At 40.9% G+C, this 27,631-nt stretch overlaps 2 protein-coding genes across 8 annotated transcripts in view; both read right to left on the bottom strand.

Moving 5' to 3' along the window:
- rad51b (RAD51 paralog B) overlaps positions 1-3,209 on the bottom strand; it is a 397,175-nt gene extending 393,966 nt beyond the window's left edge. The window contains exon 1 of one of the 3 annotated variants that reach the window (XM_062968053.1): positions 3,147-3,209. In XM_062968053.1, coding sequence (XP_062824123.1) covers positions 3,147-3,148 — 2 coding nt within the window. In that variant the 5' untranslated portion in view covers positions 3,149-3,209. The remainder of the gene's footprint in view (positions 1-3,146) is intronic. The other 2 variants (XM_062968054.1, XM_062968055.1) reach the window with 2 other exon arrangements.
- Positions 3,210-21,422: 18,213 nt separating this feature from the next.
- Positions 21,423-27,631, bottom strand: part of tmem229b (transmembrane protein 229B) — a 58,944-nt gene continuing 52,735 nt past the window's right edge. For all 5 annotated transcript variants that reach the window (XM_008116966.3, XM_062968050.1, XM_062968049.1 and 2 more), the window contains one exon: positions 21,423-25,553. In XM_008116966.3, the coding sequence (XP_008115173.2) occupies positions 25,023-25,553 (531 nt within the window). In that variant the 3' untranslated portion in view covers positions 21,423-25,022. The remainder of the gene's footprint in view (positions 25,554-27,631) is intronic.

Below are 27,631 nucleotides of genomic sequence, written 5' to 3'. Positions count from 1 at the left end.
ACACAAGTATATATGGCATTTGAGTTTAGAAATGTCTTCAGGTGAAAAAAAATTAAGTATCTAAGACAGTGGTTCTCAACCTATGAGTCCCCAGGTTTACCAGCCAGTTTACCAGCTGTTAGGATTTCTGGGAGTTGAAGGCCAAAACATCTGGGGACCCACAGGTTGAGAACCACTGCTCTAAGGCCCCTTCTACACAGCTGTATAAAATCCACATTGAACTGGATTATATGGCAGTGTGGACTCGGATAATCCAGCTCAAAGCAGATATTGTGGATTATCTGCCTTCATAGTCTGGGTTATACGGCTGTGTGGAAGGGCCCTAAGAAAGAAAGAACAAGACTTTGCTCCTTTCTCTTCTCTCCCTGCTGCAGATTTCTATGAAAACTAACTATTTTTGCTCTTTGAACTGAATTTGTAGCAACTGAAATGAACTCAGGACAAAAGAGGAGAAGAAGAGATAAACTTGGTCATTTTAAAAACAACTGAGAAAGCAGGACAGCAAATGATTAATGCAGACAGTCCCTGACAAACTAGGACAGTTGGGGAATATGAAGTTCCCATTTATGTTTCTCTGGCAACAGTCAAAAGAAAAAAAAAGCCTTGAATTTCCACAAAGACAGCAACCTGCGAATCTATCACTGTTGGACAAGGAAGGAGACATATTTTGTGGGCTCAGCAGAGCAGTCATTTGCTTCTGTACTTTAAAGCAAGGTCTTCTTGCACAAAGGATGAGCTTACATACGTTTCATCTAAAAAATCCCCCAGGATAAACAAGAAGCCTTGTGGATTAGTCTACATTTAGCCTTGACTCCATTAAGAGGATTGTTCTCCAAGATCATATTTGTTGACCTTATCTTGGTTAGAGGGGAAACTCTTCCCATCTGTCTCTGGCAGTGTGTCTAAAATAGCTCCCCATGATCGTCCTCTTCAAAAAAAGCTTTGAAAGGGGTCAAGTGATGCCGGCAGAGTTCACCCATCACAGCAAGGCAGACTTCTGTAGAGCTCTGTCTCACTGTGAATGAGACTAAATGTGCTGGTTAGGGATGGGGCTTGCGAGACAATCTATGCCTGGTTAAAAGAAATCATATACACAACTATTAACGGTAGAAGAGCCCTGCTCTCCTTTCTCTTGTCACCTTCCCAGTACAGCCCAGTACCATCTTCTGCAAGCAGGAGCAGCGCAATAAAGCACAGAATTGCCATTGTGGTTTATTTACTGTGATGTCTGAGTGACAGGCTCCACTTTTTTGAACTTGTCTGGAAGGGCCTTTAAAAAGAGCAAGACTTTTATTTACCTCCCTCCACACCCAGATATGTGGTGGTAAATAAACCAGCGATGGAATAATCAAGATTTATTGAACTTCTTCAGCTGCAAGCAGGAGTGACTGACCTCTGGACACCATCATCCACCTCATCTATTACACTTTTCTTTATCATTCTTAAGTAAAATATTCCATAATCTGTTTGTTTGTTTTGTTTTGGTTTGGTTTTTCAATTTGGAGGTGGGGGAACTTCCAAGGTAAAAAAAAAATCACAAGAAAAACATTTCATTTCCTGATTTTTTTCCCAGCTTGGCATAATAGGTTATGCCAGTGTATGTCACCAAAGAGATTTCAGGCAGAATCATAATTTAACTAAGTATAGTTTTGATACCTCTTAGACCCCCTCCACACATCTGTATAAATTCCACATTGAACTGGATTATGTGGCAGTGTGGACTCAGATAATCCAGTTCAAAGCAGATATTGTGGATTTTTTTTCATGTCAGGAGCGACTTGAAAAACTGCATTATCTGCCTTGATATTCTGGGTTATATGGCTGTATGGAAGGACCCTTACCCAAGGAAGTATTGAGTTCTGTTGGAAAGAGCCAGCAGATGGCAGCAGTATACAGTCAAACAAATACCATAAGAGGAAATATTTTTAAATATATATTTTAAAACCTCTCTCAAGTTGTTGATGCCCCTAATGATTGAACAAGCAAAACAAACCCCAAGGACCTTGTACAATTTTCTGTAAGGAAATTAAGTATTTTCCAAGCCTGAAATCTAAGGTATTTGGGAGAGAAATTATTAACCAAGGAAATCATTTTAGTGGTTTAATGAGGACTGTGATTTTGTTTTGACTGTGTGTCAGTGCACATAAGAGGCACAGGTAGTTCTAATCTGTCTCCTGTTATCAATTTTGAGAGCACATCTTATGCTATGGGTTGATTCACATAATCACAAATAGTGTTTCCTCATAACCCAAGGCTCGCCAATGTTCTTTTATTAAGGAGAAGCTGGGATCTTTCTTCTCCGATTACATTCCCAGTGGGCAAAATAACTAGAGGGCACACACCCCTTCCCCACTGCTACCCACTGCACCAAACAGGATATTTATTGAGCGCACAGAAGGGATGTCAGGTAGAAGAGAGAGTGAGCATGTTTTCTGCAGCTCCAGAGACTAGAACCTAAACAAAGAATTCAAATGACAAGAAAGGAGATTCCACCTAAATATTAGGAAGAACTTCTTTATATTGAAGGGCTATTTGACATTATTTCTACCATGTAGGTGCAGCTTTAGTCCAACGCTCAGACCACTGTACTGTGCTGACTCCCCTGATATGTAATTTCAAATTATCAAGGATATGAGCTATGGCCCATCTCCCCTGATTAAAAGAAATTATAAACTTTATTCAGCTGTTTTCCTTATGTGTAAAATGGGAGCTCTAAACAAAAGATAAAAAAGTAAGGCTGATGTTCTAGTGTTGCCACTCCATTATAAATTAATTGATTAAATCTACATATAAAATCATAGAGTTGAAAGAGGCCAAATGGGCCATCTAGAGCAACTGCATTCTGTCATGTAGGCATACCCAATCGAAGCACACCCAATTGTTTTAATTAGATTATTTATGTGTTACCCTGTTTCCCCAAAAATAAGACACTGTCTTATATTAATTTTTGCTCCCAAATATGTGCTACGTCTTATTTTCAGGGGATGTCTTATTTTCACATTTGTTGTTGAACAAAAAATGAACATGTATTATATACTGTACAGTAGTTGTCATCACAAACCAGCATAACCAGACAAACTGTGACTCCTATCAAGAATTTCTTATTATTACCATTATTTCCATGTATAACAATCTATGGTACGTACATTTACCAATTCTGCATACTCTGGTGTTCTGTTCAGAGCAATGTTGCCATTCTGTGGAAACCTGATTGGGTAGAACTGGTATGAAAATCTGTCTTAAAATAAAGTGCTTTGTGGAATTTACATGTTTGATATTTCAAGAAGAACAGAGATTAGTAGATACGTTACATGACTACACAGACCAAAAATCCAGGGCCAATCCAGCACAAATTTCAGCCCATTACAGAGGAGAGAACAAGGGCAATAGTTACATAGCACACTACATATTGTGATGCAAGTGTCCTCATTGTTCCACATATAACAAAGGGAATGTTCTCAGTGAGTTTTGAACCCAGGAAAGCTGACTTTTGTTAAGCACATTTCTTTCTTTCACATCAGTACTAATTGTACACTATTCTTGATTTGCACGCTCTTTTGCAGTGGGGAGATTGGTTTCCAGATGACCTGTCCCTGTCAGGGTTGGCTTGATGCACCTTCCTCTTGACACGTTTCTCCCTTTCACCCTCCATTCGTGCCTCTTCGAATTCCACATCACTGTTTGTAACAGCTGACCTCCAGTTAGAACGCACAATGGCCAGGGCTTCCCACTTCTTGGTGTCTATGCCACAGTTTTTAAGGTTAGCTTTAAGCCCATCTTCAAATCTCTTTAAGCCCACCAACATTCTGTTTTCCCTTCTTGAGTTGGGAGTATAGTAACCGCTTTGGGAGGTGGTGATTGGGCATTTGGACAACGTGGCCAGTCCAGTGAAGGTGATGGTGGAGGATCATTGCTTCAATACTGGTGGCCTTTGCTTCTTTCAGCACGCTGACATTTGTCCACCTGTCTTCCCAAGACATTTGCAGAATTTTTCAGACACAATGCTGATCGAATTGTTCGAGAATTTGAGTGTGACATGATTAGACGGTCCACGTTTCACAAGCATATAACAGGATCGGGAGGACAAATCGCTTTATAAACAAGCATCTTGGTATCCCTACGAATGTCCCGATCCTCAAACACTCTCTGTTTCATTCAAAAAAATGCTGCACTCGCAGAGCTAAGACGATGTTACTACTGCTAAATTAGTACCCCACCAACATGTCTCACCAACCACAGCCCCAGGTTATAACATTGCGCAGCTGCCCTTCCAATTGCTATACAGTTTTATCTTGATACCAAAACTGTATAGCATCCATATAGAATCATAATAGAGTTGGAAGAGACTACATGGGGTATCTAGTCCAACCCCTTCCATGCAGGAAAAGCACAAGCAAAGTACGCCTGACAGATGGCCATCCGCCCTCTGTTTAAAAGCTTCCAAGGAAGGAGCTTACACCAGACTCCGAGACAGAGAGTTCCACTGCTGAACAGCTCTTACAGCCAGGAAGTTCTTCCTCATGTTCAGGTAGAATCTCCTTTCCTGTAGTTTGAAGCCATTGTTCCGCGTCCTAGTCTGCAGAGCAGCAGAAAAACTAGCCTGTTCCCTCTTCCTTATGACATCCTTTCACATATGAAGTTAGGGAAAATAATTGTCTATTACCTCGTATAATGGAATTATGGAAGTTGTAGTTTTAAAAGGTCTTTAGACTTTTCTGCCAGAGAGTGCTGGTGCCTTGCCAAACTACAAATGCCATGATTCTGTAACTTTGAACTATGGAAATTAACATGGTGTCAAAGTGAATTAGTTCTACAATGCAGACCCTAAACCATAGAAGATGGCAACAACAAATATCTGAATGAATTTTGCCAAACACAAGATGGGGTTATTTTACATTTCAGTCACATAAAACACACAACAACAGCTCAGTCTTAAACTAATGCCTAACACTTTGTTCATGTCAGGAGTGATTTGAGAAACTACAAGTCGCTTCTGGTGTGAGAGAACTGACCGTCTGCAAGGATGTTGCCCAGAGGACACCCAGATGTTTTTGATGTTTTACCATCCTTGTGGGAGGCTTCTCACATGTCCCTGCATGGGGAGCTGGAGCTCACAGAGCTGTTGGTCAGTGGTTTAACCAATTGCGCCACTGTGGGCTCCTATGCCTAACACTATGGAGACACTAAAGCTAATTTCAGACAAGACGGAGCTAGTCATTAATTGCTTCCTTGGGAATTTTAGAAAATCTGTTCTGTCATCCATTTAGTGAGTACTGATTTTCCCTGCTACTTGCACTTTAGCATTATTTATATACTGTTTTATGTGGTTTTATGGATTTATTTTTAATGGGTATTGTACTGTGGTTTAATTATTTTGCTGTGCATTGTTTTGGAAGCTTTTCTGGCAGAAAGGTAGTTACACTTATTGGAAAGAAAACTAAAAGAAATGAAATCCATTAGAAGACATTTGTTTCATAATGACCCAATGAATCAAACTTCACTTTAATCTATTATTTATTGATACAGCTTTTTTATCTAAAGTAGTCTCTTTCAAAAGGCGACACAGTGATAGTTTTTTTAGATGCAACCTTGCATCGTTTAAAAATAATAATAATTCTTCTAATTAATATGTCTGCAGACATTGTACCAAAGGAGAAATATGTCAAAGAGAACCAACTGTTCTAGGAAAGCTGCATCTGTACAAAATGGGAATTCTGCTTGGACTGCAACAATAAAATAGTCTCATAACTGTATTTATCTCCATGTGATGCTGACTTTTGAGGTGCCCTTGGCAGAGAAATTGCTCAGAAGATGACAACGGAACAAGAAATTTGCAATCCAATACTCTTTCCATCCTCTCGTTCTAAGGAATAGATTAAAGGCACTGAATATATTACAGGTGTCCTTTGTTCATATTAGAAAGAATAAAATTACTCTCCACTTTGTGTAACTGAAATAATTTCCCCAGGCATGGTTTCCCACTACACAGTGATAGAACTATGATTCCACTTTAACATTCATCCTCTCGAATCGTGGGTTTTGCATTTTAGGGAAAGGTATTCAGGTTTGGTAGTGCCTCACCAAACTACAAACCTGGGATGCAGTCATGGCAATTAAAGTGGAACCATAGCTTTGGAATTCTATACACGAGAAATGGCCTAAGGACTTAAAGTTGGTCTCCTGGTTCACGCCAAAGTCCAACGACCCTTTCACACTATAAAGTTAAGTACTATAATGCCACTTTAGTTGCTATAGCAACATCTTATGGAATTCTGAGATTTGTCATTTAGTGAGACAGTAGAATTCTAAGCCCGAGAATTCTAAATGCCCTGTCCCTAAACTGCAGATCCTAGGATTCTATAGGATAGAACCGTGGAAGCTAAGTGAGAGAATAGTTGCTGTAATTGCACACGTAAAGGGGCACCCTCATTCTGTTCCCTCAGTAACCAATAGCAGTTTCCTTCCTATTTTCACTAGCAATTGCTATTCAGAGGCATGTTGCCTTCAATAGTTGGAGGCAATACATAGCCTCCTTGAGAAGAAACCATCAGAGCTGGCCCTCTATTGATCAAAATGAGACAGCTAACTCAGCTGTAAGATGCTAGGAGTCAGCAGTGGCAGCCACTCCATCATTCCTCCAGAGCCCCCGCTCCAGGAACATTTCAGTTTCCTTGAGAAAAGAACTTTGTGTGACTTCTGCAGTCCTGAATGAGCTTGCTGCCCTAAGATATGTCAAAGAACCTATATTTTCAGTGTTTACTGCATATACACATGTATAAAGATAAAGGTTTCCCCTGACATTAAGTCTAGTCGTGTCCTACTCTGGGGGTTGGTGCTCATCTCCATTTCTAAGCCAAAGAGCCAGCGTTGTCCGTAGATGCCTCCAAGGTCACGTCACCAGCATGACTGCATGGAGTACCGTTACCTTCCCGTTAGAGTGGTACCTTTTGATCTACTCAGATTTGCATATTTTCTATCTACTAGGATGGCAGAAGCTGAGGCTAACAGCAGGAGCTCACCGTGCTCCCTGGATTCAAACCGCCGACCTTTTGGTCAGTAAGTTCAGCAGCTCAGCGGTTTAACCTGTGGTGCCACCGAGGCTCCCACGCATGTATAAGTCAACCTCAAGTATAAATAGAGTCCAGGTTTTGAAGACAAAATATAGATTTTGCTATGACCCATGCTTACTACTTAGAAACATGAAGATGGAACTTTTCAAATATTCAGATAGTAAAATCGTTGTTGTGTGCCTTCAAGTCATTTTTGACTTATGGCTACCTTAAGGCAACCCTATCATAGGATTCCTAAGGCTAAGAATGTGTGACTTGCCCAAGGTCTCCCTGTGAGTTTTCATGTTTGAGTGGATATTCAAACCCTGTTCCCCAGAGTTGTAGTTGAGTGCTCAAAGCACTACCCCACATCCAGGACTCCACATCCAGGAACAAATCTTGATTCACGGTGGCATACTTCCATTGAGGGGTCTAAATAAGCTTCCATGATAGGCAGGACATTTAATTTATCTTGTCAGATCCATTTCCATACCAGGTTCTTGCCAGCAATGTAGATTAACACATCTCAGTTCTGGGAGTGTTGCAGCTATCTTTGGTGCACAACCTTTTTTCCATAACTTTCTGAATATCAGCAGATTCTTCTCTTTTTTTCAGTAATGCTGCAACATTAGCACTATTATATGTCAAAGCTACCAACATCATTGAAGAGTTGAAGAGCTCTCTTTGCTTTCACCTATCCAGAGCTACATCTTTCAAAATTATGTAAATGTGGTGAAAGTGAATCAGGCTGCCTTTTTCCTTCTTCCAAGTGCCCTGTAAGACTGGTAGGATAAACACAATCCATCTTCCCACCATAGTGTAACTATCTGCATTCATACTTAACTACACTAAGCTACATACTCCTCTCCCAGCTTACGTGATAAGTCTCTGGGTCCATCTAATGCAGTTATATAGCAGTGTAGATGAGGCCCCATACAGCCATTCCATGATAGGGACCTTCCACACAGCTATATATATCAGAATATCAGAATATCAAGGCAGATAATCCAAAATATCAGCTTTGAACTGTGTTATCTGAGTCCACACTGCCATATAATCCTGTTTAATGTGGATTTTATACAGCTGTGTGGAAGGGGCCACAGAAGGCAGACAGGCTCAGACATGTGTCTGGTTATATCCCCACCGTTTATATAGTCTGTATGGTCTGGTTGCATCCCTACTAAATGATCACAGCAGTACTGTGATCCTTGGAAGACTCTGGGAACACAGATGGCACATCAGGCAATGGGAATGTAGCTAGACTATGGAATGACCATGTGGGACAGCTTCAGGGGCTTTTCTGTTAGGGGCAGTGGGCTTTGGATGCTGCATTAAGAAAAAAGGAAAAAACCAATTCTCACTGTATCTAAAAAAATAACATCCACATATGTACGAGAAACTTATGCACATCGGTTGGAAAAATATGGCAAGAGAAACTAATGCATGCAGAGATCCTAAACAGAATTCTGGTCTAGTGTCCAAGGAACATTTAGTTTGCAACTTTTTCAAAACTGTATTCATAGAGGTTTAACACCGTCCCACCAACCAGTTCTTTCTCTTTTCCTGTTTATACTTTGTTAAATTTTGACGTTCAGGTGGCTACCTTTATGCTTGCAGAAAGTCTGCTTGAGAAGCAAATACGTATTGAATATGAATAAGAGAAAACAAAGTTGCTTTGGTTATTCTTTGTTTCGATGTCATGTATTATTAAACTATATTGGAGTGCTCTTGAACATTCATACCCATTTTGTTACTTCTAAGCATCGCTGGGCAGTTTCATAATCTCCCATGGATTTCTATGGGAAGGGTATGCTCATTTTATGTTCAGTTATGTATGCTTGTTTACCTGGCTTTGAGAACAGACATCAGCAAGTTTTATTTTTAAATCAGTGTGTGTCAAGATAGGAACATATGGGTGCACATCTAGGACAGGCTCCTGTGTTGCTCCCACTTTATGCCAGAGCTGTGATTAATTCCCACACTCACAGTTTTCTAGAAGGATTTAGGACACATTTCTTCAAACTATCAATTAAAACTGATAGCTACTGGTAATTGTAATGACATTTTGATTATCTAAATGGCTTTATTTTCTAATTTGTTTGAAATGACTTTAAAGCTGCCTTAAATGATATTGTTTTTAGTGAAATTCTGAATTTATATTTAATTTAATGAATAAACAACCAAAAATGTGGAATTTCCATTCTGACTTTTCTTTTTTCTTAGGGCTAAAGCATCCAAAAGCATCCCAGTGCAGATGCTTCTTACAAAATAATATATGGGACAACTGAATAAATATGTACAAGGATAAGAATCAGAAAGAAAGAAAGAAAGAAAGAAAGAAAGAAAGAAAGAAAGAAAGAAAGAAAGAAAGAAAGAAAGAAAGAAAGAAAGAAAGAAAGAATTCTCTGAAATATGGTAAGCAAATTTAATAGAAATGACTGGGAAAAATAGAATACACCTGGAAGTAGAAATTATTTCATTTACAAATGGGTTGTATTGTAAATGTATCAGTGCTTCACAAGTGATTTTTCCTACATGAAGAACAGAGCAAAGTAAAGTATAAATCACATGTACAATATTTTCACTTTTGAGAAACAGCACAAGCATGGCCATAGCCAGAAAAAAATTTCGGGGGGGGGGGGGGGGGGGGGGGAGAGAGACTTTTTTTTAGCGAATCATGAAGAGTAGTTCCATAACGCAAAATAATTTAGAAATCAGGCTCCATCAATAAACTTCAATGGGCACTCAGAGGGATTTGGTTAGCCAGTTAAAGTTCATGAGTAAATCAGGTTTTTTTAAAAACCTGAAAATTTTCAGGGGAGGGGAGGGTTGAACCTCTAACCCCCTCCCCCTCCTTGGCTACAGCCCTGAGCACAAGTATATATTATATTTCATTCTACCTTACTCATTTCTGGGAGTTGGTGGATGTTAAAATAAACGTTGTACTGTCTTTTCCCTGTGGAATATGTTCTTGAGGTAACCTTGTGGTCCTCTTTTAACTCCCACACCATTTATGGGGACTACTATAATGCTGCTGCTAGCAATTGAGAAGACAGCTGCTGAAAAAGTACATGCTGATGCATGGACTTCTTGTACAGTCCCATAATCGGGGTTGTTGTATGTCTTTCGGGCTGTGTGGCCATGTTCCAGAAGCATTCTCTCCTGACGTTTCGCCCACATCTATGGCAGGCATCCTCAGAGGTTGCCTGCCATAGATGTGGGCGAAACGTCAGGAGAGAATGCTTCTGGAACATGGCCACACAGCCCGAAAGACATACAACAACCCTGTGATCCCGGCCATGAAAGCCTTCGACAACACAGTCCCATAATCGTAACTAATTTTACTCTCCTTAATAATTTGTGAATACTTCCCATGGTTGTGACACATCTTCTGCTGGAAGACTGAGGTGAGTGTGTTCTTGATTTCAGTTGACCTATATTAAAAGCCCTTTCAGTCAACAATATCCAATTGCCATCATGTAATGCTCTCTAATCTAGGTCATCTAACTACACCTATTTACATAGAGGCAAGTGATGCTGCAGCAGAAACCCAGGATTTGATTTCCTAAACATTTTACAATAATATAAATAAGGAAGGTTCTCTAGGAAGTGTGAGGATAATTTTACCATGTTTTTTGGGATCCCTTGGTCAATTTTAGATCCAGGAGAGGACTTTTATAACAAGGGAAGTGGGCAGAAGTAACTTTCTGGCACTAAGGAAAAAAACGAATAAGGAGTGACTGATGTTCTGCTATACCAGTGGTTCTCAACCTGTAGGTCCCCAGATATTTTGGCCTACAACTCCCAGAAATCCTAACAGCTGGTAAACTGGCTGGGATTTCTGGGAGTTGTAGGCCAAAACATCTGGGACACACAGGTTGAGAATCACTGTGTTATACTATGCTATCATAATGAGAGAAGACCAGGGCAACCTGATGTGGTGAAGAAACCTGCAATGATGCAATAAAGCATGATGTCATCCTCCCCTATTTTTATAGAACTATGATTAGATGAATTTTCTAGTAATAATTTGGAATTAGCTGAAGTCTGTATTGGGCCCATGAAAGAAATCTTTGATGTAATGGGGGAGAGTTTGTCTATTGCAATAGCCCATTCCTGGAATGCCTTCCCCTTGGAGGTCTGCTTCATGCTGCCATCAGCTTCATTTCACTGCAAAAACTTAACTACCCCCGTTTCCCCAAAAATAAGCCCTAGCATGATTTTTCAGGATGCTCAAAATATAAGCCCTACTTCAAATAATGTCCTAGTTATAGTTCATTAAAAAGTCAATTTAAATAGTATCCAGGCAGCTATATGTAGGTCCTAATTAATCCTTTGGAATAAAAATTAGTATAAAACCCTGTCTTGTTTTGGGGAAACCGGGTATGTATTATAGCTAATGGAACCTAATTCTGGGTTGTTGTATGTCTTTCGGGCTGTGTGGCCATGTTCCAGAAGCATTCTCTCCTGACGTTTCGCCCACATCTATGGCAGGCATCCTCAGAGGTTGTGAGGTATGGATAAACTAAGTCAGGAAAGGAAAGAATATATATCTGTGTAGAGTCCAAGGTGTGGCAAGAGTTCTTTGTCACTGGGAGCCAGCATTAATGTTTCAGTTAATCACCCTAATTGGCACTGGAAATGTTTTGTCCCTTGCCTGGGGGCATCCTTTGTTCAGTCAAGTCCTCATTGTGTTGGTTCCCATCTACTGTTTTGATTTTGGAGTTTTGTAATACTGGTAGCCAGATTTTGTTCATTTTCATGGTTTCTTCCTTTCTGTTGAAGTTGTCCACATGCTTGTGGATTTCAATGGCTTCTCTGTGTAGTCTGACATGATAGTTGTTAGAATGGTCCAGCATTTTTGTGTTCTCAAATAGTATTCTGTGTCCAGGCTGGTTCATCAAATGCTCTGCTATGGCTGATTTCTCTGGTTGAATTAGTCTGCAGTGCCTTTCATGTTCTTTGACTCTTGTTTGGGCGCTGCGTTTGGTGGTCCCTATGTAGACTTGTCCACAGCTGCATGGTATCCGGTAGACTCCTGCAGAAGAGAGAGGATCCCTCTTGTCCTTCGCTGACCGTAGCATTTGTTGGATTTTCTTTGTGGGTCTGTAGATAGTTTGTAGGTTGTGCTTCTTCATCAGCTTCCCTATGCGGTCAGTAGTTCCCTTGATGTATGGTAAGAACACCTTTCCTCTGGGTGGATCTTTGTCTTGACTCTCATGGCTTGTTCTTGGCCTTGCAGCTCTTCTGATGTCTGTGGTGGAGTATCCATTGGCCTGTAGAGCCCAGTTTAGGTGGTTGAGTTCACCTTGGAGGAGGTGAGGTTCGCAGATTCTTTGTGCACGGTCTGTCAGGGCTTTGATTGTGCTCCTTTTTTGACTTGGGTGATGGTTGGAGTTTTTATGAAGGTATCTATCTGTATGTGTAGGTTTTCTGTAAACTGTGTGGCCCAATTGTTGATTGGGTTTGCGGATGACCAGAACATCTAGAAATGGCAGTTTTCCTTCCTTTTCTTTTTCCATGGTGAATTGGATGTTTGGGTGGATGCTGTTAAGATGGTCCAGGAACTTGCTGAGTTCTTCCTCTCCATGGCTCCAAATTGTGAAGGTGTCATCTACGTATCTGAACCAAACAGTTGGCTTTTTTGGTGCTGTTTCTAGGGCCTGTTTTTCAAAGTATTCCATATAGAAATTTGCTACTACTGGGCTGAGAGGGCTCCCCATGGCCACTCCATCCTTCTGTTCATAGAATCCAGTGTCCCACTGAAAGTAGCTAGTGGTGAGGCAATGGTGAAACAGGGCTGTGATGTCTTCTGGGAAGTTTTGTTTGATTAGTGTGAGGGTGTCAGCTACTGGGACTTTGGTAAAAAGGGACACCACATCAAAGCTGATCAGGATGTCCTTGGTGCTTAGATTGAGGTTGCTGATCTTTTCTATAAAGTGTGTAGAGTCCTTGATATAATGTGCAGTGAGCCCAATGTGGGTTTGTAGCTGTGTAGCCAGAAATTTTGCCAGGTTGTAAGTCGGCGATCCAATGGCACTTACAATGGGTCTGAGTGGGATGGAGTCCTTGTGGATTTTGGGGAGTCCGTAAAGCCTGGGTGGGAGGGCTTCTGATTTGCACAGCTGTTGGCGTATGTCAAAGTTAATGGAGGAGTTCTTGATTAGAGTGTTCGTTTTTCTGGTGATTTTGTTAGTGGGGTCTTGTTTCAGTTTCTTGTAAATTGTGGGATCTAGAAGTTGTCTGATTTTTTCTTTGTATTGTTTTGTTTCCATGATTACTGTGGCATTCCCCTTGTCAGCTGGAAGAATGATGATTTCAGGATCTGAGTTGAGATCTTTGATGGCCTGTCTTTCTTTTCTCGTTATGTTGCTGGGGGGGAGTTTTGCATTTCTCAGGATCCTTGCTGTTTCCATTCTTACCTCCTCTGCTTCTTCCTCAGGGAGCTGGTAAATTGCTGATTCAACATTGGCAATGATGTTTTCTACTGGGATCCTGGTGGTGGTGACTGCAAAATTTCCTCCTTTTTCTAGAATGGATACTTGGTCTTCAGTGAGTTGTCTGTCTGTCAGGTTGATGATGGTCCGTGATTTATCCAGTTCTGGCTTTGGCTGTTGCTTACGGCATTTGTCAAATTTTTGTTTTTGTCTCTTGGTGTGGAGAACCATGTCTTTCTCCATTTTCTTGTAGGTAAGGCTGTCTATTTTATCCCAGTCCTGGGTATTCATCTTTTGGCTGATGTTGATGTGGAGGTGCAGCAGTTCTTTGTCTGTGTTTGCGAGTTCTTTACGGATGGTGTGGATTCTCTCTCTCAAGAGGTTGCGTTCCAGGCGGTTGTAAATGCGATGAGCCTGTGGTGTTTTGAAGGTCCTTTTGGCTGCAAGAAATTGTGGGATGGTATCTGTGTCTCTGCAGCGTAGAAGGAAGGTCAGGGAGCACAGTAGATGTGCTTTCCTGGTCCTTAGTTTTTCCAATCTCCGTGTGTCTTGGAACAATTTCTCCCCGTAGAGATGTTCAATGTGTTGTCGAAGGCTTTCATGGCCAGAATCACAGGGTTGTTGTATGTCTTTCGGGCTGTGTGGCCATGTTCCAGAAGCATTCTCTCCTGACGTTTCGCCCACATCTATGGCAGGCATCCTCAGAGGTTGTGAGGTATGGATAAACTAAGTCAGGAAAGGAAAGAATATATATCTGTGTAGAGTCCAAGGTGTGGCAAGAGTTCTTTGTCACTGGGAGCCAGCATTAATGTTTCAGTTAATCACCCTAATTGGCACTGGAAATGTTTTGTCCCTTGCCTGGGGGCATCCTTTGTTCAGTCAAGTCCTCATTGTGTTGGTTCCCATCTACTGTTTTGATTTTGGAGTTTTGTAATACTGGTAGCCAGATTTTGTTCATTTTCATGGTTTCTTCCTTTCTGTTGAAGTTGTCCACATGCTTGTGGATTTCAATGGCTTCTCTGTGTAGTCTGACATGATAGTTGTTAGAATGGTCCAGCATTTTTGTGTTCTCAAATAGTATTCTGTGTCCAGGCTGGTTCATCAAATGCTCTGCTATGGCTGATTTCTCTGGTTGAATTAGTCTGCAGTGCCTTTCATGTTCTTTGACTCTTGTTTGGGCGCTGCGTTTGGTGGTCCCTATGTAGACTTGTCCACAGCTGCATGGTATCCGGTAGACTCCTGCAGAAGAGAGAGGATCCCTCTTGTCCTTCGCTGACCGTAGCATTTGTTGGATTTTCTTTGTGGGTCTGTAGATAGTTTGTAGGTTGTGCTTCTTCATCAGCTTCCCTATGCGGTCAGTAGTTCCCTTGATGTATGGTAAGAACACCTTTCCTCTGGGTGGATCTTTGTCTTGACTCTCATGGCTTGTTCTTGGCCTTGCAGCTCTTCTGATGTCTGTGGTGGAGTATCCATTGGCCTGTAGAGCCCAGTTTAGGTGGTTGAGTTCACCTTGGAGGAGGTGAGGTTCGCAGATTCTTTGTGCACGGTCTGTCAGGGCTTTGCTCACTGAAGACCAAGTATCCATTCTAGAAAAAGGAGGAAATTTTGCAGTCACCACCACCAGGATCCCAGTAGAAAACATCATTGCCAATGTTGAATCAGCAATTTACCAGCTCCCTGAGGAAGAAGCAGAGGAGGTAAGAATGGAAACAGCAAGGATCCTGAGAAATGCAAAACTCCCCCCCCAGCAACATAACGAGAAAAGAAAGACAGGCCATCAAAGATCTCAACTCAGATCCTGAAATCATCATTCTTCCAGCTGACAAGGGGAATGCCACAGTAATCATGGAAACAAAACAATACAAAGAAAAAATCAGACAACTTCTAGATCCCACAATTTACAAGAAACTGAAACAAGACCCCACTAACAAAATCACCAGAAAAACGAACACTCTAATCAAGAACTCCTCCATTAACTTTGACATACGCCAACAGCTGTGCAAATCAGAAGCCCTCCCACCCAGGCTTTACGGACTCCCCAAAATCCACAAGGACTCCATCCCACTCAGACCCATTGTAAGTGCCATTGGATCGCCGACTTACAACCTGGCAAAATTTCTGGCTACACAGCTACAAACCCACATTGGGCTCACTGCACATTATATCAAGGACTCTACACACTTTATAGAAAAGATCAGCAACCTCAATCTAAGCACCAAGGACATCCTGATCAGCTTTGATGTGGTGTCCCTTTTTACCAAAGTCCCAGTAGCTGACACCCTCACACTAATCAAACAAAACTTCCCAGAAGACATCACAGCCCTGTTTCACCATTGCCTCACCACTAGCTACTTTCAGTGGGACACTGGATTCTATGAACAGAAGGATGGAGTGGCCATGGGGAGCCCTCTCAGCCCAGTAGTAGCAAATTTCTATATGGAATACTTTGAAAAACAGGCCCTAGAAACAGCACCAAAAAAGCCAACTGTTTGGTTCAGATACGTAGATGACACCTTCACAATTTGGAGCCATGGAGAGGAAGAACTCAGCAAGTTCCTGGACCATCTTAACAGCATCCACCCAAACATCCAATTCACCATGGAAAAAGAAAAGGAAGGAAAACTGCCATTTCTAGATGTTCTGGTCATCCGCAAACCCAATCAACAATTGGGCCACACAGTTTACAGAAAACCTACACATACAGATAGATACCTTCATAAAAACTCCAACCATCACCCAAGTCAAAAAAGGAGCACAATCAAAGCCCTGACAGACCGTGCACAAAGAATCTGCGAACCTCACCTCCTCCAAGGTGAACTCAACCACCTAAACTGGGCTCTACAGGCCAATGGATACTCCACCACAGACATCAGAAGAGCTGCAAGGCCAAGAACAAGCCATGAGAGTCAAGACAAAGATCCACCCAGAGGAAAGGTGTTCTTACCATACATCAAGGGAACTACTGACCGCATAGGGAAGCTGATGAAGAAGCACAACCTACAAACTATCTACAGACCCACAAAGAAAATCCAACAAATGCTACGGTCAGCGAAGGACAAGAGGGATCCTCTCTCTTCTGCAGGAGTCTACCGGATACCATGCAGCTGTGGACAAGTCTACATAGGGACCACCAAACGCAGCGCCCAAACAAGAGTCAAAGAACATGAAAGGCACTGCAGACTAATTCAACCAGAGAAATCAGCCATAGCAGAGCATTTGATGAACCAGCCTGGACACAGAATACTATTTGAGAACACAAAAATGCTGGACCATTCTAACAACTATCATGTCAGACTACACAGAGAAGCCATTGAAATCCACAAGCATGTGGACAACTTCAACAGAAAGGAAGAAACCATGAAAATGAACAAAATCTGGCTACCAGTATTACAAAACTCCAAAATCAAAACAGTAGATGGGAACCAACACAATGAGGACTTGACTGAACAAAGGATGCCCCCAGGCAAGGGACAAAACATTTCCAGTGCCAATTAGGGTGATTAACTGAAACATTAATGCTGGCTCCCAGTGACAAAGAACTCTTGCCACACCTTGGACTCTACACAGATATATATTCTTTCCTTTCCTGACTTAGTTTATCCATACCTCACAACCTCTGAGGATGCCTGCCATAGATGTGGGCGAAACGTCAGGAGAGAATGCTTCTGGAACATGGCCACACAGCCCGAAAGACATACAACAACCCTGTGATTCTGGCCATGAAAGCCTTCGACAACACATTGAACCTAATTCTTTTTTTCCTAAATTCAAGGTTTTTTAACTATTTTAAAGTTGACATGTTTTGACATAAGTTTTTAATATGTTTTAATCTGTTTGAATTATTTTGTTTTAAATTTTATATTGTTTTAAAATGTACTGATTTATTTTATTTGTCTGCGAGTTCAAGAAAATGCAGGAATAAATATTTTAATAAATAAGTTACTCAGCCAGTGTTGTGCAACACTTTGAATGCTCAAGTATTCTGGAAGACCGGGATTCAGATTCTCGTTTGAACATGGAGCCAACCTTGGGGATGTCACACTGTTTCAGTTTCAAAGGAGGGCAATGAAAGACAAATGAGAGAGTATTTATTTAATTGATATCCAAGTTCAAGTGTCAAGTTTTAATTCTCCTCTTACTTTGGCCACTTTGCAAAATAGGATGGTGGACTAGGTAGACCCTTTGTTTTCTGATCAGTTGTGATCATCTGATGTTCTTCCTTTTCATCTTGTTGCAGTATTTCTAATATACTCTCTCTCTTCCCTTTGTAGTTTTTAGGCTTTATCAGCAAAGATCTGTGATTGTCTTTCCTAAATTGCTGACTCCCACTAGTGTTAGTAAATAATTAATCACAAATAATTATGCTGTGGTCAATGACTGTACTTCAGGGCTGGCTGCCATTAATTCATCTAGGGTCTATATCTCCAAACTTTTCTCTGATTTAGCACTCATCTTTAATGTTGTTTTTTTAAAAAAATCATTGTAGCCGTTTGCATTTCTAAAGTGACAGCACTATGTTTTCCATATAAGGATTTTTATGACTCAATTGTTTATGTTAACCCTTTTATTGAAATATAAATCAATTATTGAGGAAAATATTACAGTGGGCCCTTGTTTCCAGACTACCTTGTAGATGCCAAAATCTGTGGATGCTCATGTCCCATTATGTACAATGATGTAGTAAATGGCAGCCTGTATATAAAATGGCAAAATCAATATTTTCAGAACTTAGATGGTTGAATCCTAGGATACAGATTCTGTGGGTAATCTGTGGATAGAGGGCTAACAGTATCAGGAAAAAAATACATTTATCAAGTAATTACATTGATAGTAAGCTGATTTACTATACAGTATGACCCCTGAATCCATAGGACCAGTATCCGCAGTTTTAATTTATGCACATCCCATAAAATATGTCATCTCGAGACATTTTCTAGGTCCTCCAGCATAACCCTATGGTATGCTTGGGCCAGAAGTCCTTCATTTAATAGGATTAGTAAATATATATTACAGTTTTGCGTATCCATACGCAGTCCAGTAACATACCGCATTATTGCATAATAGTCACATTTTAATCCGGCTGAAAAGGGGGGAGTACAACTATTATGTGGTAAAACAAATCCAGTTAAAATGCTTTCACTTGGTTAGCGTTTCACTCTCGCCAGAAGCTTCACTTGCCCATGTGTCTGCCCTCCTTCCAGCTACAGGGTTTCACTTGACTGAGCCTCACTCGCTTGTGTGCAAATGCCCCTTCCAGTTACAGAGCTTCACTCAGTGAGTACTTTGGGCCAATGAATCAAGGGTGTAACTATTGCTCAAAGAAAGCAAAAATACAAATTGAAAGGGCCAAAAAATGGGGTTGCAACTATTGTGCTGTAGCGACTATTATGCGGTGAAATACAGTATTCCCCCCACATATATGGTGACATACAATATTTGATTCTGCCTTTCTCATTTTATCCATTTAGAAGTTTATATCATCAATATTAGTTACCCTTCAACATAAATGTTTAAAATTACCATTATATGTTGACAGGAATTTATCTGATCTTGAATGAGAGCATGGAACCGAAGTAATGTCCATATAGGCTTTGTTAACTGCTGCTCAAATTTGAAGATTTTAACATTATGAAATCAGGCCTTAACTATTCCTGGGGGGAAAATTGCATACTCGTGTTAACTAATGGAACACTTATGTCATGAATTTTGCTCATTCTGCATCCGTTTGGCACAACCGGACAATCAGTAGCTTCAGTTTTGCTTGCTTAATGTGAGAAGTTTAAAAAAAATCCCCCTTCTGATAAATGCCTTTATATATAAATAAATCTGTGAGGGGAAAGGATAATTCAGTATTATCATCCTGGCTGTCATGTAGAAAATCCCAAGAGTAATGCCTGGAATCTTAGGGTAAGACTGAAAAAATAAAAGGATATTCTGAAACCCTTATGGCACACCCAGACTGGCGCAAAGGACCCAGATTTTGTTGCTGTTCTTTTCAATTTAATCCTGGTTGAAAATAAACCTGAGAAGCTGGTATTTAAACTTTCTGATTGTGCCAGTTTATAGAAAAAAATCTGGGAATATGTCAAACATGTATGTAAAGAAAATGGGAAAAAACAGGAACAAAATCTTGCAATACTGAAATGGACAATTGGTGTGTCCATTCCCTGCCCTAATATGATTGTAGTGAAATAGAAGGGTGGTGTGATAAAAGTCCAGATGGAGGAGGGAGAAAAGCTCATTTATCCTTGAAAAAGCACCCTGTTGTGTTGGTCCTGGAAAGATTTTCATGTGTGCTTTCAGCTGTGATTTTAGAAGTGTTTGCGGCACTCAGCAGCCATCTCACCTGTTTTGGAAGTCACGGCATACATCAGATGGGAAATAAGAGATGAGTTTACAGAGATCATTCTAAGAACATTACCAACGAATCTTTCTGCCCACCAGAAATTGCAATCTCTTATGTTCAGAAAAACATTTTAAAAAACCTTGAATATGCTTTGTAAACCAGAGAGTTTCCACGAAATCAGGAAGACTAGAAATAACATATTTGCAAAGTATTCCTGACCAAATTAGTCAGATGAGCAAAGTCTAACTTTCACTTAGAGATTGGAATTGGCAGGCATGAGAGTGGCTGGCAATTTTGTAAGCAGAAATGGAGAATATTTAATTGCAGCACCAGAGATCCCTACAGTTGAAGAAGGATGATTATTTAATATGGTGACCTTCTAGTATAGAAGCCTTATTATGGACAAGTCCTATATATCCTAGGGATGGGTGAATGTGACACAATTAGAATTCTGATTTCACACAGGTTCTGAACATTTCACCTGTTTCTGAACAAGACAGCTACTCTGAAGAAGGGATTTACTACCTTGTAATACAGCTTGGTTAAATAGCCATCCCTCCACATTTGTGGTTTTGACTTTTGTGGCTTTGATTATTCACAATTTGATTTAAAATGTTTTGTCTAGGAATCTATAGGTCCTCTAGTGTGATTCTATAGTCAACTTCCACTAGTTATACTGGAGTATCTAGAGATGTCTATAAAAAGCACCTCTCTAGGATTCTCCAGGTCCTCTAATGTAATACTATGGTCAACTGAGAGACCTAGAAATTCCAAGAGAGGTATTATCTTAGGTTTTAAAAAAGGCAATTACTTCATTTGAGGGTTTTCACTGTCACAGGGGTTCCAGCTAATATGGAGGGCTGATTGGGGGGGGGGGGGGCTTTGTGGTTTTGATGTTCTAAAACTGTGGTGTCCAACCATTGATTCTCCAAGAATTCCTGAACATTGGACAAGCTGTGCAAGGCTTCTGGGAGGACCAAATACTTGGAGGACCAAAAGTTGTACACCACGGTTCTAGAACTTTCAGAATACTACATCTGAATGTGCTAGGATTTGGTTGCCTTTAAATCTCTTGCAGAGCCAGACTCTGAAGACAAGAGTTGAATTCCCCATTTGGCCAAGGAAATTCACTGGCTGACCTTGGGGAATCACACACTCTCTGCCTCAGATTTTAAAAGAAACATACGTTCTCCAAAGAGTGCCTCCACCCCCTACGTAGAAGCATAGCATTTGGAAAAGTCCTAGAAAGATTCATCCATTGTCTGTGAAGCATGGAGCATGGAATTCTCTTGTTCATCCAGAACATAAGATGATTTGATAATCCATATAATCCAAATGTTGGTTTTGTTGTTGTTGTTGTTGTTGTTGTTGTTATGTTCATGTCCTTCTTTCTTCTTTTAAATGAAACTGAAAGTGTCTTGCCTAAGGCATATCATCTATGTGTGGAGGAAACTGTTTGAAAACTGCTTTGTTAGACAAGTTTATAATAGGTCCATCCTCCACCACCACGTCTGCAACAAATCAAATAGAGCCACCCTTTCCGCATGAGCAAAGGCAAAGCTAACAAACCACACCTTTTTTTATTGCTGGTGAATTAAAACAGGCAACTTTAATCTATTGAGGAGGATACACATACAAGCAAACATTTAACTGAGGACTGTGTGCGTTTTATTGTGTGTTTTAGATGCCAGTGGCTTCTCCACTGCACAGCTACTGGGCTACAGTTGTCAATAGTGTGGCCATTGCTATGTAGTTTAAGCAAACCAGTTATAAGAGTAGGAGTTCCCATCCACCCACCCCCATCACATGAACTGAAATAATGAGAAAATAAACATAAAGGAAATGAAAGAAGTATGTGGCTGCACATTTGGAACTTCCTCCTAAGTGAAGAGATCTGAAGGGCTGACACATACAATGACTTACAGAGGAGGGAGAAAATGTCAAAGAAAGGTCATATAGTCAAAAAGTTATCTGGAGGACATTACATGGGAAAATATTGATCTTTTGAGCTCAGTTCAGTTCCCCATGTTCCAAGTGTAAATAAAGTGCATGTGTTTGTGAAAATCGGAGCTCCTTGAGGAAATGGTTATGCTATATGAATTACAGAAAATGGCATAAAATAAACTTTAGGAAATGATATTCTGGTACATCATGGGGAAACATAGCTGATTTCTATGAGGTGTCAGCAGATTAAAGACTAGATGTTGTTCTTCAGTGTAAGTAAACAACTACTTACCAGCCTTTAAAGAATGGTGCCATTTAGGAGGAGATTAGAGTTACCCAAAGAACATGGGACTGTGTTATTAATTGCACAAAAATGTAACCCTTGAGACTTTGCTATTTTTAGACATTTTCCTTTCATGCTTTTACAAGCCCATTTAAAAGATCAGTACTTTGGAGAAGTATAAAACTGGACATCTACTCATTGGAAATCAGTCATCAGCATTAAAAGTGGCAAGACAGTACTTACCGAGTCTTACGTGATGCTTCACAAAACAAAATTACCAAGAAATGTAAGAGAAGCCCATTTTCTACTTTTACTATTCCCTCAATCTTTCCCTCAATCATGGAACATTTGGAGGAAAATTGCTTTTAGTGTTTTCTAAAAAGTTTTTCATGAGAAGCCACACAGCCAGCATCCAATATCTTCCCAATTTATTTTGAGAGAACAGAACAGCAGTTTAGAGATGTGGGATGCCAAGAAAATGTGTTTTCTCCTTACAGTATTCACTGCATCCCGATATCAATTAAGGCTGCAATCCTATGCCCACTTAGAATCACAAAGTGTTGGAAGAAACCTTGGAGGTCATTGAGTCCAGTTCCTGCCCAATGAATTCAAGTTGGCATGCTGCTGAGTAAACATGTATAGGACTGAACTGTAAGAAGGCTTCAAATCATGACTCCAGAAACAGCGGGTTTCCCATCCACCTTATTTCCACTCCAATTCACTAGTGTTGCAAGACTGCTAAGCAATAAATCAAGTATGCCCCCACACCACACAGAGATTGATTCGATCGTGATTTTAAAAATCTGACTAACTAAAAAAGAGACTGTTAATCTGTGTGGTTGTTTGCTAAGTGCTGAGTATTTCAGGAGACACTGTTAACCACAGAGCAGACCTGATTAAAAGTCTGCTGGCAGTGCTCCTGCCCATCCATTGCCAGCAATGGATGTCACACCTGAAGGGAAATGGGGAGACATAAATTAATCACACTCTGAAAACACAAGACAGGTTAATGCTACACTTTTTCTCATGTATAACACATTGTAGAATCCATTCAGGATGACCAGATGTCTTTTAGGTCGTCGGCAATGCACAGTTGTAGCAGTATGATGCTATGATACTTTAACTCATGGCTTCTTGCTTTGGAATCCTGGAATCTGTAGTTTACTAGAGCTTTCTAGCAGAATGGTGTTTCACCAAATAACACATCTCAGGATTCTACAGGATGGAGCCTTGACAGTTAAAATGGGATCAAACTGCTAAAACAATGTAGTATGGATACATTCTCTCTCTGGGTGTATTTTGTTTCCCCTTCAATGGAACTCAATAGGACAAAGAACAGCTGTTTGAGCTGATTACCAGGTGGATGAAACAGTCAGTGGTCAGCCAAAGAAATCATCCATATCTTCAAATGCAGAAGGGGCTTTGGGACCGACCACATGAGGAAATGCACATCACAAGTCAAGCTTGTTGCTAGTGCAATTCCATTCCATTCAGATACATGGAACTGTTCTGGCCCAGGTGGCCGAATCACAAGCATGACCTCCTCTTAAGGCTCTTGGATGCTAATTGTTTTCAACAAACCCACTTATCCCAAAAAAGATAGGTTGGGATTTGTTGTTTTTCTTTTACTCTAGGATTGACAAAACATCCTTTGATGGGTGCCAGATGAAAAGTATTTTCCTTATGATTGCTACTTCTTGCAAAATACAAGAAAGCCATGTCCCCTTGGGAAGTTTGCCTCAAGTTCTAGAAAACGTGCAGAAAACTGTTCACAGCCCATCTGGAAGATACTGGAGAAAAATTCTTCAGTGCCCCTCACGCTGAAGCAATAGGATGTCATCAGCAGCTACTCATCAATAACCTGATGAAGAAGAGGGTTAATTGCTGCACCGTTAACACTGTGATTAGCATACTGGATACAGTAGGCAGGGTGCAGAGAAAATGCAGTAGAAACCAAAATACGCACAAGCATTCAACAGTCTGTTTAACAGGATTCCAAATCCCAAAGAGGGCAGGTCTCGTTGACACCAGGGCTCGCCGATGATCCACAACAGCAGCATTAAGTGGCAGAGCATTTTTCAGCTGCGGAGAACACTTACTTTGAGAGTTGCAAGGATCAGACCTGGAGGAGCCCTTCTACTGAGTTCCACTACAAAGTGTAAGGACAGGAGGCAGGGAAGACTTCGGCCATACTTCTTTCCCACTTTTAACTACTTGGCCAAAATGCAGCTTGTACAGGAATGCTATCATTCATCCAGCAAAAATATATATATCCATATATATATATATATATATATATATATGAATGAATGAGAGGACAGGCTCTTGAGCGAGCATTACAATGGATGGTTCAAAAAGTGTGTATTTTATATAAATCCAGCAAGATGTCCAGCACCATAATATTATATGTGGTGGTGCAATCGTTTTTTTAAAAAAGCCTCAGGAGGAGCACACAAGACGGCAAATTTTACCTCCCCAGAAGGCTGCCACTGTTGGGCTGTCTCAGCAGCAGTTGGTTTTTCCTTGACCCTGTAGCATCTCAGGTCCCATGGGAGGTATTGGTTGCAAGCAAGCACCTGAATATTGCCCAACGGAATAGAAGCCAAATCTACATTAACTGGGCCATATGTGTCAATCCACTAACTTGTAATTTTGTAAAAGTTGACTAGCATTTGTCTTATCACCCCACCCCACCCCTATGCAGTAAAATGCAGGTAACAGGACTGCTTTCACAGTAAGTTACAAGTCAAAGTATCTAGCCAACAGATAGCTGACTGTGCTACTTGTTTAAGAAAGAAAAAAGGGCAAATTCCATAGAAAACCTATTGATTCAACTTTTTCATGCATACCTCCAAATCTAGGAGGTTTGTTTATCATACAGGAAGTTTTCTTTTGGAGGCCGTCATTGCAAGTCTTCAACAGAGGGGGCAGGAAAGTTCACAGCATCACTTCAAGTTCACCTTTCAATTAGTTTTCACATGGCCATTGGCCAAGGTTACAGTAGGACTGGGGACCCCGGGTTCAGCATTCTCATCAAAGCGCAAACGCAGGGTGTTCCTGATGACTAGCTGTTCCATGATAATTGCCGCACAGAACCACGGAACTGCATACTCCAGAGTTATGAGGCCCATGAAGTTCAAGTCAAACTGAGAGTAGTCCCAAGGGCAAGCGTTGAACTGGCGTAAGATGAAGCCAGTGGTGAATTCCCAAACATACGTCCACAAAGTATAAATGAGGCAGCGCAGGAGTATGTTACACTTGTCCTTCAGGTACAGGTACATCTTTTCTACAATGAGGATAGAGGTTCCATAGATGAAGAGGGCCCATACACTGGTGACGCCTGGGAACTTCCAGTTGAAATTAACTACAAACTCCCAAGCGGCTGTGAACATCACCTCACAGAAGTAGCCATGAATGGCATAGAGGTACCAGCGGGAGAATGCAGTCAGGGGCTCTGCAGCTGCCATCCTTCCGCACAGTCCCCAGCAGGAACTCTGTAAGACAGGAGGGGGAGAGAGGTTAAAGCCTCAGTACACACAAATAATGGCAGAACATCTTATCACACCAGAGATCAAATAGGTAAGGCAATAATACCCCACTTTCCCCCAAGAACTAAAAGCACTTTCCAAATCAAAACAACAAAACAGTTAAAAATAAACAAAAAGGCAATACTGGAATAGAACTAAATTATTAACCATATTTTAATAGTTTACAACACACATTTAACAAGTATAAAAAGCACTTAACACAGCACAACATACTGTAAACTATACAGCATTGCAAGCCCGTTCCTTAAAAGCTGTCAGTTTTAAAAGCCAACTGAAGGTCGCAAGAAGAGGACCATTCTGGCCTCCCTAGAGAGGGAGTTCCAAAGCCTAGGAGCAACTACCAAAATGACTCTATCTTGTACTCCAACTAACCATACCTATGAAAGTAGTGGGAATGAAAGAAGGGCCTCTCCAGTGTACTTCAGGGCCTGAATGGGCTCATAGCGAGAGATGTTAGAAAGCCGGGTCCTAAGCTACATAGGGCTTTTACGGTAATAACTAGCAGTTTGAATTATTCCCAGGAATAGATCAGTAGCTGTTGGAGTAGTTAGAGCAGGGGAGCTGTATGATTCCTATAACTACTCCCTGTAATAGGCAATTACTCTTTCTACCATCAGTAGTTTCCAAAAAAATTTCAAAGGCAATCTCGCACAGTGCATTGCTATAATCCAATTGAGATGCAACCAAGGGATGTAACACTGTGGTCAGGTCAGGCACCTCGAGGAATGGGCATTGACAGAATCATAAATAGCTTTGGGGATGATCCAAGGGACAATGGCCATGGAGTCAAATTGAGGTCTGCTCTTCAGGGCTCATCCTTCCAGGAAGAAATACAGTCACTGTTAAAATAGTGCTTCCAGGCCTCATCTATGCAAGGCAGCTCTGAAGGACACCACGGTCAAATGAAAACTGCTGAGAGATCCAGCAGAGACATCAAGGGCCTACTCTTCTTTTCTAGGTCATCCACCAAGCCAACTACAGCCATCTCTGTCCCCTGATCAGGCCTGAAACCAGATGGCTATGGATCAAGATAATCCATTTCGTCTAGGGATCCCCGCAGCTGGGAGTCCATCACATGTACTTTTAAACTGCTCAAAAGCAGAATGATGGATATTGGCTCCTATGGACATGTTGGAAACCTGCACTGTTGTGAATGGACATTGACTACAGGCAGACTCCAAGTAGGTTCTGTATGTTTGTTCTTAAACTGAATTTGTGTGTAAGTGGAAACAGGTACGTTTTTAAGTGTAACTCCAGCCATATATATTTGGATAGCATAGAGAAGGCTTTAAAACCCATGTAGTGTTTGTTTTGCTGTCTGTGTCCCTGTTTTCACCTCACTTCCTGTCCCAGTGATAGCTGCTTTTGAAGAAAAAAAAAGGCTTGTTGTGGAAACAAGGATTGGCAATAAAGTGTCAGTGGAGACAGCTTTTTTGCCATGATAACTCTTTCATGAGTGAATTTCCCTTCCAAAGGGTAGATTTCTCTCACTTCCTGTTATCTCACCCCTGTTCTTAGCTATGAGTCATTTGTAAGTCAGACGTTTGTAACTCGGGGACAGCCTGTACTCCCTTTACACAATCAGCCAATCCCACCTGGTGCTTTTAATGAGTCAAGAAGGGCAACAGTCTAGTAGACAAATGGAAGCTTTCAGTTCTCTTAGGATCCTGTTCACATCCTCAGGCTTGAAAAGAGTCAATTATTAGTGGACAAACAGAGGGCAAAATATCTTCTGGCACTGTATCAAGTGTGGCATCCAAGTTGGTAAGGATCTAAGAGGGTTTACTTCAAAGTGCCATGTAGGAAATAATTGAGTAGTTTAGATATTTAGCAGAATATTCTATTTATTTGAATTATTGTAGCATATTTAGAGAAATTGGTTTGAGTGTTAGATTAAGACACTGGGAGACCAGGTTCAAATTGTCACTCAGCCATGGAAGCCCAACAGATAGCCTTGGGTAAGTCACAGTCTCCTGGCCTCAGAGGAAGGCAAAGACAATGCACCTCTGAATAAATTCTGCCAA

The sequence above is a fragment of the Anolis carolinensis genome, chromosome 1, assembly GCF_035594765.1.
Source record: "Anolis carolinensis isolate JA03-04 chromosome 1, rAnoCar3.1.pri, whole genome shotgun sequence".
NCBI lineage: Eukaryota > Metazoa > Chordata > Lepidosauria > Squamata > Dactyloidae > Anolis > Anolis carolinensis.
This window is presented reverse-complemented; position numbering and strand designations above follow the sequence as displayed.